General features: G+C 43.9%; 1 protein-coding gene across 3 annotated transcripts in view; it reads left to right on the top strand.

Moving 5' to 3' along the window:
* Window positions 1–17,545, top strand: part of GRAP2 (GRB2 related adaptor protein 2) — a 1,312,439-nt gene that overhangs the window by 888,412 nt on the left and 406,482 nt on the right. For 2 of the 3 annotated variants that reach the window (XM_073592657.1, XM_073592656.1), the window contains one exon: window positions 3,213–3,332. The exons of the other annotated variant lie outside the window; for it this stretch is intronic. In XM_073592657.1, coding sequence (XP_073448758.1) covers window positions 3,213–3,332 — 120 coding nt within the window. The remainder of the gene's footprint in view (window positions 1–3,212; window positions 3,333–17,545) is intronic. 3 annotated transcript variants of the gene reach the window in all.

Genomic DNA, 17,545 nt, shown 5'->3' with positions numbered 1-17,545 from the left:
TTACAGATTGCCCTCTCTGTCCTTCTAAGAATTGAGTCCCCTACCACCAGAATCTGTCTTTCTTTTCCCTTTGCTGCCCCCCCACTCTCACTGGAGGAGTTCTTCCCCTGGCAGCTAGGAGAGTCCCTCATCTCCAGCAGTGCTGGTCCCTGACTGGTTTCACCAATGTCACTCAGTGGAGCGTACTTATTGGGATGCTCCAGTCCTGAATCGGCCTCCCTGGCACTTCCCCCTCTACCCCTCCTGACTGTCACCCATCTACTCTTTGCTAGTGCCTGCACCTCTTTTTCTCCACCCGCCTCTGTGCTGGCCCCTGCCGGCACCTGCCGTGTACGTTCCTGGCTCACCTTTAGTATGGAGGGACTTCTCAGTGCTGACAGTTGCTTCCCCAGATTCAGAACCTGGGCTTCCAGGGAAACAATGTGCTTACATTTTGCACAGCAGTATTCGCCCTCGATCGGATGATCAAGGAACGCATACATGCGGCAAGATGTACAAAGAGTCGCCTCTCCACACCCGCCGGGCATCGTACCTATTAAATTTAGTGAGGATTTGGGGATTTTACCCTGTCCAAATTACCTAACAGCTAGCTTCCTGGCACTAATACTCAAGACAATACACAGGTACACAACAAGACAATACACAGGTACTCACAGACCTACGTGCAATCGCAGAACAGTTGCAGACCTACGTGCACTCGCAATACTCAAGTATACAGTACACAATACACAAGTACTAACGATCCACACACACTACTCAGACAACACTCAGATACTCACACTACACAGGTACTATGACCCCTGTTATAACCTCCTGTTTTAAACTCTGTTTTTTAACTCTCACTTATACCAGCTCCACTTACACCAAGTTCCACAGCCTCAGACTGAGCACGCTCAGACTGAGTCCTACACCCAGTTAAATAGGCATCTGTGAGCAATTAACCACCCCCCTTAATTGATAGACTGAAGGAACCAGAGAAAAAAAAAAAAGCTATTTAAAAAGTGACAGAAAAAGGCAAATGAAAAACTAAAAGGAAAAGCCCCAAAAATGCAACCCAGCAAACCCAGCAATCAACAAGCAAGCAACAAGCAAGACTTATTCACTCTATAACTCTGGTTTTTAACTCCCACTTATACCAGCTCCACTTACACCGAGTTCCACAGCCTCAGACTGAGCACGCTCAGACTGAGTCCTACACCCAGTTAAATAGGCACCTGTGAGCAATTAACCACCCCCCTTAATTGATAGACTGAAGGAACCAGAAGAAAAAAAAAAAAAAAAAAGCTATTTAAAAAGTGACAGCAAAAGGCAAATGAAAAACTAAAAGGAAAAGCCCCAAAAATGCAACCCAGCAAACAAACAGCAAGCAAACAGCAAGCAATCAAACAGCAAACAAACAGCAAGCAATCAAACAGCAAACAAACAGCAAGCAAACAAACAGCAAGCAAACAAACAGCAAGCAAGCAAACAGCAAGAAAGCAAACAGCAAGCAAGCAAACAGCAAGCAAACAAACAGCAAGCAAACAAACAGCAAACAAACAGCAAGACTTGTACACTCTAATGCCCCGTACACACGGTCGGATTTTCCGATGGAAAATGTCCGATCGGAGCATGTTGTCGGAAATTCCGACCGTGTGTGGGCTCCATCGGATATTTTCCATCGGATTTTCCGACACACAAAGTTGGAGAGCAGGAGATAAAATTTTCCGACAACAAAATCCGTTGTCGGAAATTCCGATCGTGTGTACACAAATCCGACGAACAAAGTGCCACGCATGCTCAGAATAAATAAAGAGATGAAAGCTATTGGCCACTGCCCCGTTTATAGTCCCGATGTACGTGTTTTACGTCACCGCGTTTAGAACGATCGGATTTTCCGACAACTTTGTGTGACCGTGTGTATGCAAGACAAGTTTGAGCCAACATCCGTCGGAAAAAATCCTAGGATTTTGTTGTCGGAATGTCCGAACAAAGTCCGACCGTGTGTACGGGGCATAACTCTGTTTTTTAACTCCCACTTATACCAGCTCCACTTACACCGAGTTCCACAGCCTCAGACTGAGGCTGTTGTGTAAGTATAAACTTTTTTCAGTATTTGTCCTTTTATAACTCATACATAAGCCAAGCCAAACCTATATGCCTTTTTAGGAGGGTATTTTGCTTTAATATTTATCTTCAATGACGTGGTTTCCTTGCAGATGTCAATTATGAGCCTGAGATTTGCTTTGTCTCCTGATAAAATGAACCTTGTTTCATAAAGCGCATTGAGAAGCACCTAACAGTGTTTGATGCCTATTACATACAGCTATCTTGTTCAATGTGATGTATTATGGTGTATGCGAGTACACTGTTTTTATCCACATGATTTCTATTTTTATATGTAATATGATGCATAAAGTTGTCTACTATTTTTTTATATATTGGTCTGAACAATCTTTTTTGGGCTGCACCCCTTAAAATCCCTTTGGGCCTTGTTCTTTTTATCTTATGAGTTATTTTTGGGATGGGGTTTTTCCCTTATCATTGAACTCAAGCCTAATTTTGATTAGTTGTGCACAGTCTACATTAGACTGATGTTTGCGGTAGCCTATCAGGTCTGAAGAAGCGGAAGCTTGAAAATGCGTCACCTGACTTGTCTGAGATCTCCCATTGGACGTCACCTCCAGTCTGGCCCTCTGTGCATTCCATGCTGGTTGTGGCTCACCTGGCTGACAGCTCCCGGTTTCGGTACAGATATACCTGGCTCTGAACACAGCATACCATCTGTCACTTACACCAGGACATCTCCATCTGGCCCAGACAATATCTTTTGAGATATGTACATTTATATACTACTTTTATGAGTAGCCATTTGACATTTAACCATTTGATTAAATCTTTATTATAATTTGCTGCACCTAGGCTGACACCCCCCATTTGTTCCCCTTTGATACTGCAAGGTGGATAGCCTGATTCTGGTTCCTGTATCTCTTGGAAACTCCAGCAGGGGTATGGCCACTGGAGATTGATAAAATATCATTCTGGGGAGGCTTTACAAAACTATGAAAGTCAATACTTTATTATAGGATGTTTACAAACATATGAGTGCAATGGGACTAAAGACTGTGCAACAACATCTAAGGTTAATTCCCTATCCACTGTTGTAAAACAATGCATCATTTGTTTGCTGTGATCATATACCTATAATTATTTTTTTGATCTTGACATAACAGGTGGTTTTGCGAAAACCTTTCACGTACTGAAGCTGAGAATATACTCATGAGCAAATCTGTTGGGTTTTTTGTCATCCGAGCCAGCCAGACTTCCAAAGGAGAATTTTCTATTTCAGTGAGGTAAAGTAAGAACAATCATATGATAGAATTCAATGTAAGTGTCACTCAATAAATGAGCAGTAATACAAATGCACTGGCAAAATAATCAAAGTGAACATAAAATATAGTTTGGAGAAAGACTGTTTGTGAACATTTTGCTTTGCTATAAGAGAAATTGTTACCTAATAGACTATGGAGACAGCCAATTTACACTATATACCAATAATGATTAACTTACATCCTCACACAGCTAGAAAGAGCTGCATAGACTAGTCATCATCACAGGACATTTTGACTTCCCTGAAACTACCTGGTGTAATGGCCCTGATGGAACCGCAAAAGGGTGGATATTTATTACAAGACAATTAATGGGGACAATCCTTAATTGGAAATAATCAGCTCCTGGACCTGTTAATTTCAATCATGCAGAGCTTTTTACAGATGTTCATATCAAATGAAAACTCAGTATACTTAGTGATTGTAATATGATTTTACTTGATTTAAGCTATAAACAGATGGCAAAAGTGTGCTCTAGCCAGAACATGCAGGTTAGGTATGTAACCATCATTGCTAAAGAAGTATCTCAGTAGGCAGCATGTGTATGACAGCAGTCAGTAAAGGTAGTAGAGGAGGGCCAGAAGGTACGATGGCAGGCACTATGTTTAGAAAAGGAGTGTAGGAGGGCATGGTATAGGTAGTATGTGTAGGGAAGATATGGGAATGGCATATCAGCCAGCAATCTGATCATAAAATAAGTGCCACAAGGTATGACAGCAGTCAGTCAAGAAGTGAGTGGATGGCATGGCAGCAAGCAATATGTATAGGTAAAAAGTGCAGACAATAAGGAGGCCATCATGGGCAGGAGAGAAGTGTGGAGGGTATGAAAGTGAGCCCTATTTTTGTAGGAGGTGGTCTAAGTCTAAGGGAAGATAGCATATTTGTTTTTATCACTTGTTGGTATAATTTATAGAGACATCAGAGGTCTTTTAGACCTGTGATGCTTTCTCTGTGTCCATCAGATATGGCCCGGGAATGTTTGCCAGGTTAGAGCTAAGGATGAGCTTTGGGTTCAGGCAACCATGATTTCAATCTGAACTCCAGTCCTTCACAGTTAGGGAAAACAGTTGGGGGAAAACAGGAACATGTGATCATTTTGCCCCATAGCAACAAATTACCAATTATGCACTCCCTGGCTTTTGAACTGTTTTTAGATGTCTTGGAAGTGCTATTAATGCAGGGTTTCTTTTGTGCCAACTCCATCCCTATAAAAGTCAGGGTTCCCAGCAGCCTTTTGTGTGGAGATTTGCAGTACATCTCCACACACATACAGTGCGTTGAAAAAGTATTCATACCCCTTGAAATTTTCCGCAGTTTGAGCAGGGCTCTCTGATTCCTACTGTGGCACATAATTGTGAAGTGGAAGGAAAATGATAAATGGTTTTCAATTTTTACAAATATCTGAAAAGTGTGATCATTCTTCCTACTACTTACAACTTCATCACCAATCATAACTGAGGCTGTACATGTGACTTCAATGAGTATTAGTAATGCTTTTAACCCAAGAAAATCTTGTAAGTACAATCTTGTTTTTTAACGACTAATAAATGTTTACGGTATCACACTATGTAAGCCCTTTTTCTAACATGGGGAACTGCTGATCGGGAGTCACTCAGAGGCAATCTTAATAGAAAGAGAGGTGGTATCTGGCTGATGAATATAAAGACCCTGGCGGGGCTATATGCCACAAGCGGATACGATCTCCGTAAAAAGAGATCAACGTAGCTGGTAAGCGGCAGTTATTTTCCAGGTGGAGGAATATTTCTATCCCTAATCACTACCTCTGCGGTGTTTTTTCTGTTTGAAGTCACCAATAACCAGTGGATTGAGAACATTGCACACTATGTGATTGACAACATTGCTCTCTATGAGGACTTTCTTCTAACAAGAATTGTACTTGGGACACTTCTGAGATACATTGTGTAGCTAATTTAATAGCACATATGTTTCAATAACATGATGCATAAGGTTATCATATAGACTTGTGTTAGCATTTTATTGGGAGTAATCATATCCTCCATTTGATATAGATACATGTGGATATTCACTTTCTCCTTTTTTTTTTTAGTCTCATGTTGCGCAGCTCTTTCTTTTTGATAATATTACATTGTGTGTATCTCACATTTAGGCTGCAGCAGGACCTATCTTTTATGCTACTATTTTTAGCAGATTAGCTCGCGAGACAGCGCTGTATTTCCACCCTTGACATTAGTATGCATCTCTTTGTTGCTCTTAATATTACTGTTGTTTTTAATGTCAGTTGATTGTATTAATTTTGGACTGTACTCGATCACCTAGTATCAGTATGATACAATATTACATTTTATGTCTTCTCACCATTGATCACATTGGCTTGATCAGATGTATTTGGTGGAAGGTATGTCCATGCCCACTGTAGGGGGCTTGACACACACCCCCTGGGTTGTACCATTGAGTCAGTATATCATATATAAAAATGTGAAGTAGACATGTTCTGTTGGCGCTGAAGAAGAGGGAAACCTTGAAATGCGTTAGCCGATGTGTCTGCAGGACGGTCCCATGTGATGTGGCTGTTCCTACATGGACCTAAGCGAATTATTTTTATGATAAGCTATGATTCAAGCACTGGTTTTGTGAAAATACTTGCAGTACCCCTGTTCTATTTAATAAAGACGTGTATTGAGGATAATGCGCTAGGCCTACGCGCCCTCTGATTTATGCTTTTAGTTTTTGGATCGGTGCCTGGGTCCATCCATGCCCTCATAACGGTGGGATACTTTGGATTACTTCCGCCAGTACCTGACATCACCTCCGGAATCCCAGCGGGTCTCTTCCTGCGTGGGCGTGTCACTTGGGGAAATAGGCCTGTAAGAGTCCCAATACAGTGGGTCCTTGTGTGGCTTAAGGATAAAGACAATCAAAGCCTCCCGCATGGGTCCCCCTCTTGGTTACTGAACCTTGCCAATTCGGAACTTTTGTGCCAGTTGCTTTATGTAAATTTATTTTTACTTTTAAGGGGAATAAACTGTATCAATGCATTTGTTTCAACGGGCTTGCATATTTATAGCATCATCTGGTACAGTGTCCCCCACCCCCTTTTTTTTTTTTGGATGGTTCATGCATGGAAGCTCCTTAGGTGCATAATATAGATTGGACATACAGTATATGCTGGATGAATGGAATGCCTCTATGCGATTGTGGTTTATCAGTTACTTGGACCTACAACAAAATGACGCCGATTTGGCTCCACTTTAATGGCTGCCAACACAGTATATAACCTAGTAGTCTCCCCCATGCAATCAGATCCCCCTGAGGAAAACACATGATTTAGCCCTGTGTTGTCACATGTAGGAGAGGGGCCAGGACGGTGGAGGAGACAGTCTCTCATGCTTGTTTGAGTAGACTACTGGCACACATAGGATTTAAAGCTACCTGGAAGAGGATTTTTACTGCCTTATGCATTTTATAGTCTGGTGCATTGTAAGCACAATCAAAATGTGAGTACCCCGTTGTCCCTTTTTTCTAATTAAACTTACAAACGATAATACACTATCCAGCCTCTTTTTTTATATTTTAACTTTGAGGATATCCTCTGTGGATGTAACCATGGGATCCTGCTGAAAAAGTCTTAACTTAGAGCCCAGGAGTGATTCAATAGCTTATGTAGACCAAACTAAAGCTCCGTACACATGACCGGAATTTCGGCCAGCAAAAGACCGATGAGAGCTTTTGGTTGGAAAATGCGACCGTGTGTATGCTCCATTGGACTTTTGCTGGCCGAATTTCCGCCAGCAAACGTTTGAGAGCATGTTCTCAATTTTTCCGACGGAAAGTTTCTATCGGAAATTCCGTTCGTGTGTATGCAATTCTGATGCGCAAAAAAAAAAAGGGTGCTCAGAATCAAGTACAAGACGGAGCCGCTCGGTCTGGTAAAAAGACTGTACGTAATGAAGATGGTACATTCATCACACAGATAATTTTTAAATCTTTCAATGCAGCGCATTCTCTTCTTCTTTATAATGCTAGAAGAATGAAGTTGTTTTGCTGCTCATATTCACGCAGAATTCTCACAAACTTATTTTTTTTATAGTATTTTTTTTTTTTTTTTTTATCAAGATCTCCTGTTTTTTTTTTTGTTTTGTTTTGTTTTGTATGTCATTTTTCCACAACACCATTAATATCTTTTATTTGTAAACCTCAAGGAGGTTGCTTGTTGTCCCTTGTTAATTAGACATTGTATTTTTGAAATGTACCTGCCTACTCACAAACTAACTGTCCTATTTGAAGAAAAACACATAGGCAAGTATTTTCATAACAAAAAATCTCGATTTATTCTCGCTCATAATACCAAAATAAAGAGGGAAGGCAACGCTGGAGAAACAGCTGGAATTTGCAAAACCTTTGGCCCCCAGGGCAGACATCAACTCTGTGGATAAACAAATTGGTAGCTTGAGAAGCCCATATAGAAGGGATCACAATCTGGTCCAGGACTCCCAGAGATCAGGAACAGCAGCAGATGACATGTATGTCCCCAGGCTGTGGTACTACAACAGGCTGCGTCTTCTGTCAGACCAGACTCAACCCAGGCAATCACTTTCTTCTCTTTGCTGCAACCTTCCCTCCATGCTTCCCTGCAGGCTGTGGCTCTGGAGGTGGACTTGTGTCAGGAGGAGAAGGGCCTTTTGTGTGGAAGGCAGAGGGGAGGGACCTGGGATTGGGTGAGACTGGGCCCCGCCACCTCCTGGCTGACACTTCCCCCCCCCGCCTCCTCCTGTGTGCCACATTCCCGAGCCTCATCCTGGCTGAGGTCTTCCTGTGTATGAAAAAGGGACTTAGTTTTTGGTTCATCAATCACACACAATTTTCAGCTCATGACTGTTGCAAATTGAATGTTAATAAATAGAAAAGACTATCATTCTGACCCCAGCATTTTTCATTCTTGTCCCAATCATTTTTGGCCCCTACTGTCTAATGATATGTAAAACACTTTTTGTTAAATCATTCATTTGTTAGCAATAATAACATCTAGTTAACAATCATTTTCCCACAAAAATATTTTTAATAAAACTATACCTTGCTCCATCTGGGCTCCTCAATTTCTTCCAGGATGGAAGGCCCAGGTTGGTCCTCGGAAGCCTCAGCTGGGATGGATGGAAGGGGGGCAGGAAGAGTGGAAAGCGATTCCCTGTCTTCCATCTGGTCATCCAGAAAATACATCTTGTTGTAGTACCGCAGACTCGGTACATACATACGTCATCTGCTGCTGCTCCTGATCTCAGGGACTTCTGGACCTTCTGAAGCTCCTTCCTATATGTGCTTCTCAAGCTACCAATTTTATTGTCAACAAACGTGATGTCTGCGTCGGACCTGCATTTTCACGAATTCCAGCAGTTTCTCTAGCGATGCCTTCCTTGCTGGTTTGTTTCTATATAAAGGGTTTTTCACCTCCCATAAATTCCTCATATCTCTGTATCGATCTGTAGCACTAACTCACGGTGGAGCTGCTAGTTTAAGCGGGTCTGTTACCTTCACTTTGCTTCCCTCTGTTTCACCGGCACCGGGTCTATGGGTTCTGTTGAGTTTACTTCTGGACGACACACGCACCAACACTGGAGTAGGTTTTCAATGCTTTATTAAACAGTCAAACTTTAGGAAGTAGCAGGAAAAAGGCGGAAAAGGAAACTTTCAGGAGAAACTCAAATATCTTCTTATAGAATCTTAGCGACAAATGTCCCGGTAGAATTCAGATAATTATGTGGAATGCGCTCCCCTTGTGGGACACACTCTTTGCTCGTCTGGATAGGCCTCTCTCACCAGTCTAGCAGCCAGTACGCAGCACGAATCAAAAGTCTCTGCCACAGACTCGTTTGGGAGGTAAATCCGTACGATCCTCCGCCAGGATGTATCAGATTTTCTGCAGTGAAAGTCAGTCACAGTGCTTGAACCTTTAAGCCGAACCAGCAACACTATGCTGTATAGTTACTTCTTTTGGATACGTCCTTCAACCGAGTCACCAGGACCCTCTATAGACCAGCTCACCGCGTGATCTCTCCAAGACGGGTCCTCCCCTGGGATCTTCCTCGGCTGTCCAGCTTTGTCACACAAGACCGACAGCTTAGGACCATTCCTCGGCCACGGTGGTAGGCCCCAGACAAGCCTCTGGACCCACCCCTGCGCCGCTGTATCGTGGGCCTCCCGATCGGAGGACCACGAGGTAGCTCCTTAACGCATACCTGTCGGCCAGGAGGGCCAGCAGGTGGCTGTAAAACGACCCTAGAACATGGTGTCTGTCCCATAAATGCCCTCTTCCCAGAATGCAACTCAGAGGACCCCCTCCACCGAGCTTGTCTCCGAGACAGAGGAGCATTTATACACTTCAACACGTTGCCTTTCCAACACTGACCAGTGGCAACAGCGACACCCACCGGTCAGCACGGAAACACACACAACGTCAGCCAAGCTGGAACAGAGGCAAACTTTTACCTTCCTAACACCCAAATTACTAAATTTACCTAACCTGTGGTAGATTGTAAATCTGCCAGCGCTACAGATCTATGAATTGTCCCATAAAATCAAGATCTTTAAATTGTTTTTTCTGAAAGACCAAACACAAGACAAAAACACTAAATATCAGGCTAAACTCTCCTAATCTTATCCCAATATAGGCCTCATTTTAGAATCAGTATAGGCCACTCATGTCCCAAGTTAAAATGTTTTATCTTCCTTATTACATTTGTCGCTTCCCTTCCTCTTTCCTCCACACACAGAACGTAGGTACGACACCTGCGTGTTAGATTTATAGACACTGTACATGCATGAAACTCCACCCGCCCCTGACGTTCTTTCTAGAATATTCCCCGCCCCGTCTCTTTCGGCGCAGTGGGGGATGACATGGCGGAGACACAGCAAGTGCTTAATAGCAGTAACGAGGAGGCAAGCCCAGCGCCAGAAACGTCCCGATCCAGGAGGAGATTTAAGGCCTCAAATATATCCTTTGTAGAGCTGGTGGAGATGGTGGACATATTGAAGAGGGCCGACTATGATGATGATTTTGGACCTTACCCAAACCCAAATATGAGAAAGGCCAAGCTCATGACTAAAGTTGTGAAGAGTCTGCGCTGGAATTTTGGGGTACGACGATCCAAGGAGCAACTGAGGAAACACTGGTCAGACCTGAAATTAAGGGAGCAGGATCAGTATAGAAGGATCAAGAAAGTTCTTCGAAAAAGTAAGTAGTTGTCGCGTGTTCCTATTCTTATTACTTGCATGCTGCTCCATGTGCTTTTCTTTACTGTTGGACATTTTAAAATGGCTACTTTCATGTTCGTGGGCACAGTAATCGGTCGTAGTAAACATTGTTCGTTTGCCAACTATATACGATGGTTTTTGCCAGATACAGGGTTAACCACATTTGGTCTTGATAATTTGTATTAAAGAAGTTTAGGACATTGTTGTCTAGATGTATTTGTAACTAGAATAAAATGCAAACTTCATTCAGTGTAATGTAAGGAGAGGACACTCAGCAGCTGTTTAAACATCTGGACTCAGGAGCACTAGTGTGGGACACAAGAAAAAACTTTTTAGGGTGTCCCACACAGGTACTCCAGTGAATACTTGGGGTGTCTTCATGTGTGAAACTTGTCCAAGAAAGGTAAGTATTGCAGCTTTGTTAAGGGAATAAATAATGTCTTCAACTTGGAACTCTGCCAAAACAGACAATTGTACCCCACTTCCAAGCAATGTTTCATAATCCTATTTCTGGCCTCAAATATCTGTGTGCTAAGTATACCTTTTGTTTCATTCTCATAGGGGAGCAAAGACTCATAATATGAGGACACCAGGGACCCCCCCCCCACCTCCTGAAGAAGGAACAATCTGAGGATGTGGAGGAAGGAGAGGTGGTTGAAATTGACACCACAACAGGTGAGTGTCTGACACCCCAGATTCAGGTAATCGATGTATGCCTGCGTATTTATAATACATGGTGTGTATTTTATTTTTATTTTTTAGGTGATGTTCAGGTTGTGGAAGAAGAATCACATCATTTCACCAGTGACAGTGCGCAAAGGCTAATCCAGGACATCGTGTATTGTAGTTGTGATTTGGACAGTATAAAGCAAAGAAAAATTGAGATTGAACAAAACCTGAAGAACATGATTAATGTGCTAGGAAGAATCTAAATACCCCAAAAATTCCACCATTTGTTTTTGGCTTTTTTAAGCACAATTTTTTGTCAAATTTTAAAAGCCAATTTGGAAGATGCACACAGTGTATCAACATGTGCTATCTGCCATCAGGGGATATCAATGTACGCGTTTTGTGGCTGCAACCCCTTCCTTGAAACTCAAGTAGGTGAGAGGAAGGGGTTTCACCCCCAAAACACGTCCATTTATCCCCCATGATGGGAGATAGCACATGTTGACATTAGGTATGGGATCAGGAGGGAAATCCCCAGTTTGACTCCTAATTTGTGTGCATCTTCCAAATTTGGCTTTTACAGGGGTGACATCACCCCATCTGATGAAGGCAATATCAACAGATTTTGGACACTATAATGTCTGATATTGCCTTCAGTGTTTCAATGTTTTTTTTTCCCCTGCTGTAGCAAATTGGAGCATGCTTTGCTGAGGTTTTTTGCCTTCCTCTGGATCAACTGTGGGTATAGTATTGGGTATATTGGATTGTACGTTTTTTTTTTTTTTTTTTTTTTTTTTTTTTTGTTTTTTTTTTTTATGGTTGGACTGGATGGACTTGTGTCTTTTTTCAACCTGACTAACTATGTAACTATGTAATGTTGAACTTTGTAAGTTCCAGAGTTGTGTATGTTATGTTTTGAAACATGCCTGTTTATGTACCCTCAAATCAAAAAAAAAATTGCAAACCAGAATTGGTGTTTTTACCAAAAATACATTTTACAACGCACATGTACATGTGCACAGAATAAAAGATTTTAGACTCAACAATGTGTGGCGGCTTCTTTCAATGATCAATACCAGTTTTTTTATTAATTTGGTGTTTACAGTGACAATGGTGTTATTTAATAATGCAAAAACCACTTGGCGCTACAAATGCACTAGGAGAACCTAGGAGACAGCAAAAATAAACCCAACCAGTTAATGAAAATCAAGATTTTCTGATAAAAAAGAAAATGTATTCCAAATTTGGTGGCAAAGCAATGGCCCCTCTACCCGCAAAATATTGGACATAATTTTCCCTCACTTCATGGGCACTTTGGGGGGGGGGCAAGCCAGGGTGGTCAGCTTCCAGGGCTGTCATTGGAACTTCTGAAAGTCCGGCCTTAGGTCCAACAGACCAGAAAAAATTATATGGTTCAGTTTGTATTCCGCCATATTTATGGCTGTTTGAAACAGGCGGAACCGGCTGGCCAGAATCCCAAACACGTTCTCCGCGACTCTTTTGGCTCTGGCCAGCCAGTAATTAAAAACACTCTTCTCCAGGGTGAGGGTCCTCTGGGGGAATGGCCTCATCACGTGGTCACCCACACCGAATGCCTCATCCGCGACGAGCACAAATGGCAGTCCTTCCACGTTCTCCTCCGGAGGTGGCAATCCCAAGCCACCACTCTCGAGATGTTGGTAGTACTCGGTCCTGGCAAATACTCCACCATCCGACATCCGGCCATTCCTCCCCACCTCCACATATAAAAACTCATATGTCGCCGACACCACCGCCATCAACACAATACTATTAAACCCCTTGTAATTATAATAGTATGATCCCGAATGGGGTGGTGGGACGATGTGGATGTGCTTCCCATCGATTGCCCCTCTGCAGTTGGGAAAGTCCCAACGGGTGGCAAAGTGGGAGGCCACAGTCTGACATTCTTGTGGCGTTGAAGGAAACTGTGAAGTCAAACAAGAAAAAAAATTGTAATTTTGCACATAACATTGCAAGCAGATTAGACCCAAACATTCTTGGCCAACATCAGTATAACATGTATTTGAAGGAGTATTTAAAGGCAAAAGTATAAGGTCCACTTATCAGATTTCTCACCCCCTCTGATGGCCCATTGTAAAAATTTGGGGGGGGGGGGGTTTATGTTTTGCACAGGTAACCCTCTCCACTTCATTGAGAGCTGAATGCATAAATAATGTGTGTTACTTTGGCCAGCCCCTCCTTACTTACACTTTTGGCAGCCCACTGGACAGGTAAGAAGTGTCATATTCCAAAAATAAAAATATACTGTATAAACTGAAGCACATTTTTACATTCTGCAATTACTTTTTAAGATAATATGAGAAAAACTTTAAACCGTACCATTTGAAAGTATTCAGGCAGGCCCTTGCACTACATGCTTTGGTGAATTCATCCATAAATATGAACACAAAAGAGGTATGTATAGTGTGTATGGGTTTGGCAAAGTCAGCAGATAGAGGATTGGTGTGGGTTGACTTAGCGGTTGGGAGGAGGGAGGGTTACAAATGATTTTGGGCCCCCCAAAAAAAAACCTCTGGCACTGCATGAATTTAAGGACACAAATAACATTTGTAGGGGGGCGTGGTCAAGATATCGACCTAGACGGACGTGTGTGACTGGAGCTCCGCGCTGGATGGCCCAATTATCCGCTTAAATAAGATCTGAATCTGTACCTAATTGCTGTTGGGGACCTGAGTGCGACCGGGCATGAACAGGGGGACTGCTGGCTCGCAACGTAGACGGCAATCGACTCAGAAACCACCGCAGTCTCCCCGGGATCCACGTGGGTCGCACCTCTCCAATATGGCGTCCCAAACCGAGCACTCGGAGCCATCGACTCTGGGAACTGACCAATTCACAGCCCTCATGCAAGCCATCACGGGCTGCCAGACTACTCTGACAGCAACAATAGAGCAGAAGAGCAGATGCAAATGGAGATGGGTCTGATCAGAAGAGACATGGACAGGTACCTGGATCGGCTCTCTGAGGCTGAGCAGAGGGTGGGAGACACGGAGGACACGCTCAGGGCCCAGGGTGACTCCCTCCATACCTTACAAGTTAAGATGAAAGTAATGGAATCCCAGGCGGAGGACCAGGAAAATCGGAACCAGAGGAACAACCTCCGCCTGGTGGGTTTCCAGGAGGGTGCGGAGGGTCGGGACCCGGCGGCCTACACGGAACAATTGTGCACGCTCCTGCCACAGGCTGCCTTCTCCCCCTACTTTGCCACAGGATGTCATCGGCCAGGGGACCACCCTGAGCGTCCCCGAGAACTTTTATATTCAGACTACTGAATTTTCGTGACCGGGACCTAGTACTCCGAGAAGCGAGGAAAGCCAGGGAGTTACGGCATGAGAATGTCAAACTCATGTTATTCCCGGACTTCTCAGTGGAAACACAATGGCTCCGACGCACGTTCGACCAAGTCAAGACCCAGCTTCGCGCCAAAGGATTGAAATACAATATGATGTTTCCAGCCTGACTACGTGTGGAAGATGGCGGGTCGACTACATTTTTTACGTCCCCGGAGGAGGCATCCCGCTGGATTGAATCTCGTCCCCGGGACCATTGAGGGCGATGCTTGAGATCAGAACTGCTTGCCTTACATCCCTAATCTCGGCTTCCATTACCCCTGCTACAGTGTCCGGCCAATCCTCTAGACCTCCCTGACTGTGGTGGTGTCCATCCTCCGCCCGCCCTAACCAGTGAGGGACTGGTGCCTGCAATCTATCCGGGCAGAACCTGCTGAAGGTGTACCCATGTAAGGTATGACTTTCCTGGTTAGTAGCTAGTATCACCAGAACACTCCCCGCATGTGAAGAGTTGGAGTGACTGTCTGACCCATGACATGTTCTGGCTGACATTTTGACTTTATCCAGCGTGAAGGCCGGTCAAGCACAGAGCTACTGTGGGAGCCTCCTACAATGCTTCTATGGCTCTGGAGGGGTCGGCGGGGGATGGGGAACTTCTGCGGACACGATACACTCGGTACTGATAGAGGTTGATAACTGCACCCCTTCATAAGTTAACTGTTTATAGCTGTTGTGGCCGGCCACCCCCCTCTTGACCTCCCTTGCTGTGTTAATCTTCATCCCCCGCCTCTCCTATCTGAGGTGAATCTGGTGCCTACACTTTTTCCTGACAATACCTGGTGAATGTGCACCCATATAAAGTATGACTTTCCTAGTTAATACCTTGAGTCACCAGAACTCTCCCTGAGGGTGGATGGTTGGAGTGCCTGTCTGACCCAGGTCATGTTCTGGCTAACGTTTTACTTTTTTCCACAGTGATGGCCTGCTAAGCACAGAACTGCGGGAGGAGTCTCATACACTGTTTTAGAATTTTAGAGTGTTAACAGTGGATGGGCAGACACAGAGGGGCTTTGGCAGGCATGATACTCTTAGTTATGCTAGAGGTTATAGTCTACACACCTTCAAAAGTTGAATGTATTGGAATGTTATACCCGTATGTCCCAGGAGTTGTGCAAATTACTATGCTACCGCAACTAAGAAAGTGCCCTTAGTGTATAACTAAGTGAAAACTGAAGACCAATGTGTACTGGTCGGTTAATAGTATCTTGATCTACAATTAAATATGGCCTCCGGAAAACAGGATGTGCGGAGCCTCCTGCTCCCCCCCGTTTGATTGGAGAGGTGTCCTTGGTGCATCGTCTGGTTGCACTGCCCTAATAGGAGACTTTCCTATCTAAAGGTTCTGGTTGGTTTGTTTGGGGATCAGACACCCATTGCTATGTTTGGCGGGGTGTGGGGAGGGATGGGACGGGTGTTCTTGGTTTGTTTTCTTTTGTTTTTTTGTGTTACCTTTTTTATGTAAGACAGATGAGTGACAATGTAAGTTATACAAAGGTACTGTGGATTTGGGCCCCGCCATTGCTTTGCCTAGATCTGTGGCGGAACCATATGTACAGTCTATTGGTGATAGTGCCGGCCTCTCGGGGTCCAACTGACTGTGAACTAATCCTTACAAATTTTTATCTTCCCATATTATGGCCCCCCTGAAAATCCTTTCTTGGAATGTCCAGGGCCTTGGTCATAAAATAAAGCGCTCCCTGGTGTTTGAATATATTAAGAAATATAACCCTCACATATGCATATTGCAAGAAACGCATCTAGTGGGGAGTAAGATAATGAGTCTTAAACGCACCCTGGGTGGGGCGGCATTTTCATGCCACCCACTCTGGATACTCCCGTGGAGTTAGTATTTTGATCCACAAGTCCCTCCAATTCGAGCTGCTGGATGTTAAGCTGGATCCTGGGGGCAGGTACGTGCTAATGCATGCATTCATTGACACAGTTGAGATGGTGGTAGTGGGCATTTACTTACCGCCCCCGGCTGACATTTCCCTTTTACATAATCTTATCCCCCTCCTAGCTCAATATTCCACAGATAATGTCCTACTGGCAGGGGACTACAATGTAGCGCCGGACCCGTCTCGGGACAGACTCACCCCTGATCCAGCCACAGAATCTTCCCTGTCTAGATGGGCGGGCATGTTTGGTTTTGAAGATGTGTGGAGATGGAAGCACCCCACTGAACGTTCTTACACATGCTGCTCCCTTTCCCATAATACGCTATCTCGCATTGATCTCCTCTATGCCAGTGGCAGTCTACTGCCTAGGCTTAGAGAGATCAAGATCCTGCCCAGAGGGATATCGGATCATTCACTGATGTTCTGTGTTATACAAACGGTGACACCCACAACTGACAGAATTTGGCGTCTATCTAAATTTTGGATAAATCACCCGACTATAGAGTTTGAGATGGCCACCTTGATTAAACAATACTGGTTGATAAATGCCAATTCTACTTCACCGGGTAATGACTGGGATGCATTTAAGGCCTATATTAGAGGATGTTATATGTCTTCTATAGCTACGGAACGTAAAAATAATCAGACTACACTTGAGGAAGCGGAGGCCAAGGCTCAATTTCTTGAATCTGACTTCGCCCTCACGGCTAACCCCATTACAGGACAGGACATGAAAGCAGCGTACAGGGAGGTTTTGCTTCTAAGGGTGGCCAAAGTTAATAAAAGAAAATTGGTTCAGACAGAACCATCAGACATAAACAAATGCTTTATGGAATTTTACTCCAACTTGTACTCGTCGAAAGCAGGATACTCTGAGGAAGAGTTATCTGGGTTCTTGGATGAGGTGGAATTTCCTACTCTTACCCCAGAGGCAAGGAAGTCCCTGGATAGCCCGATCACACTAGAGGAGGTCCAACTAGATTTGGGTTCT

Source organism: Aquarana catesbeiana, linkage group LG07 (genome assembly GCF_042186555.1).
Source record: "Aquarana catesbeiana isolate 2022-GZ linkage group LG07, ASM4218655v1, whole genome shotgun sequence".
Classification (NCBI taxonomy): domain Eukaryota; kingdom Metazoa; phylum Chordata; class Amphibia; order Anura; family Ranidae; genus Aquarana; species Aquarana catesbeiana.
The sequence above is the reverse complement of the archived record's forward strand: the minus strand, read 5'-3'. Positions and strand labels throughout refer to the sequence as shown.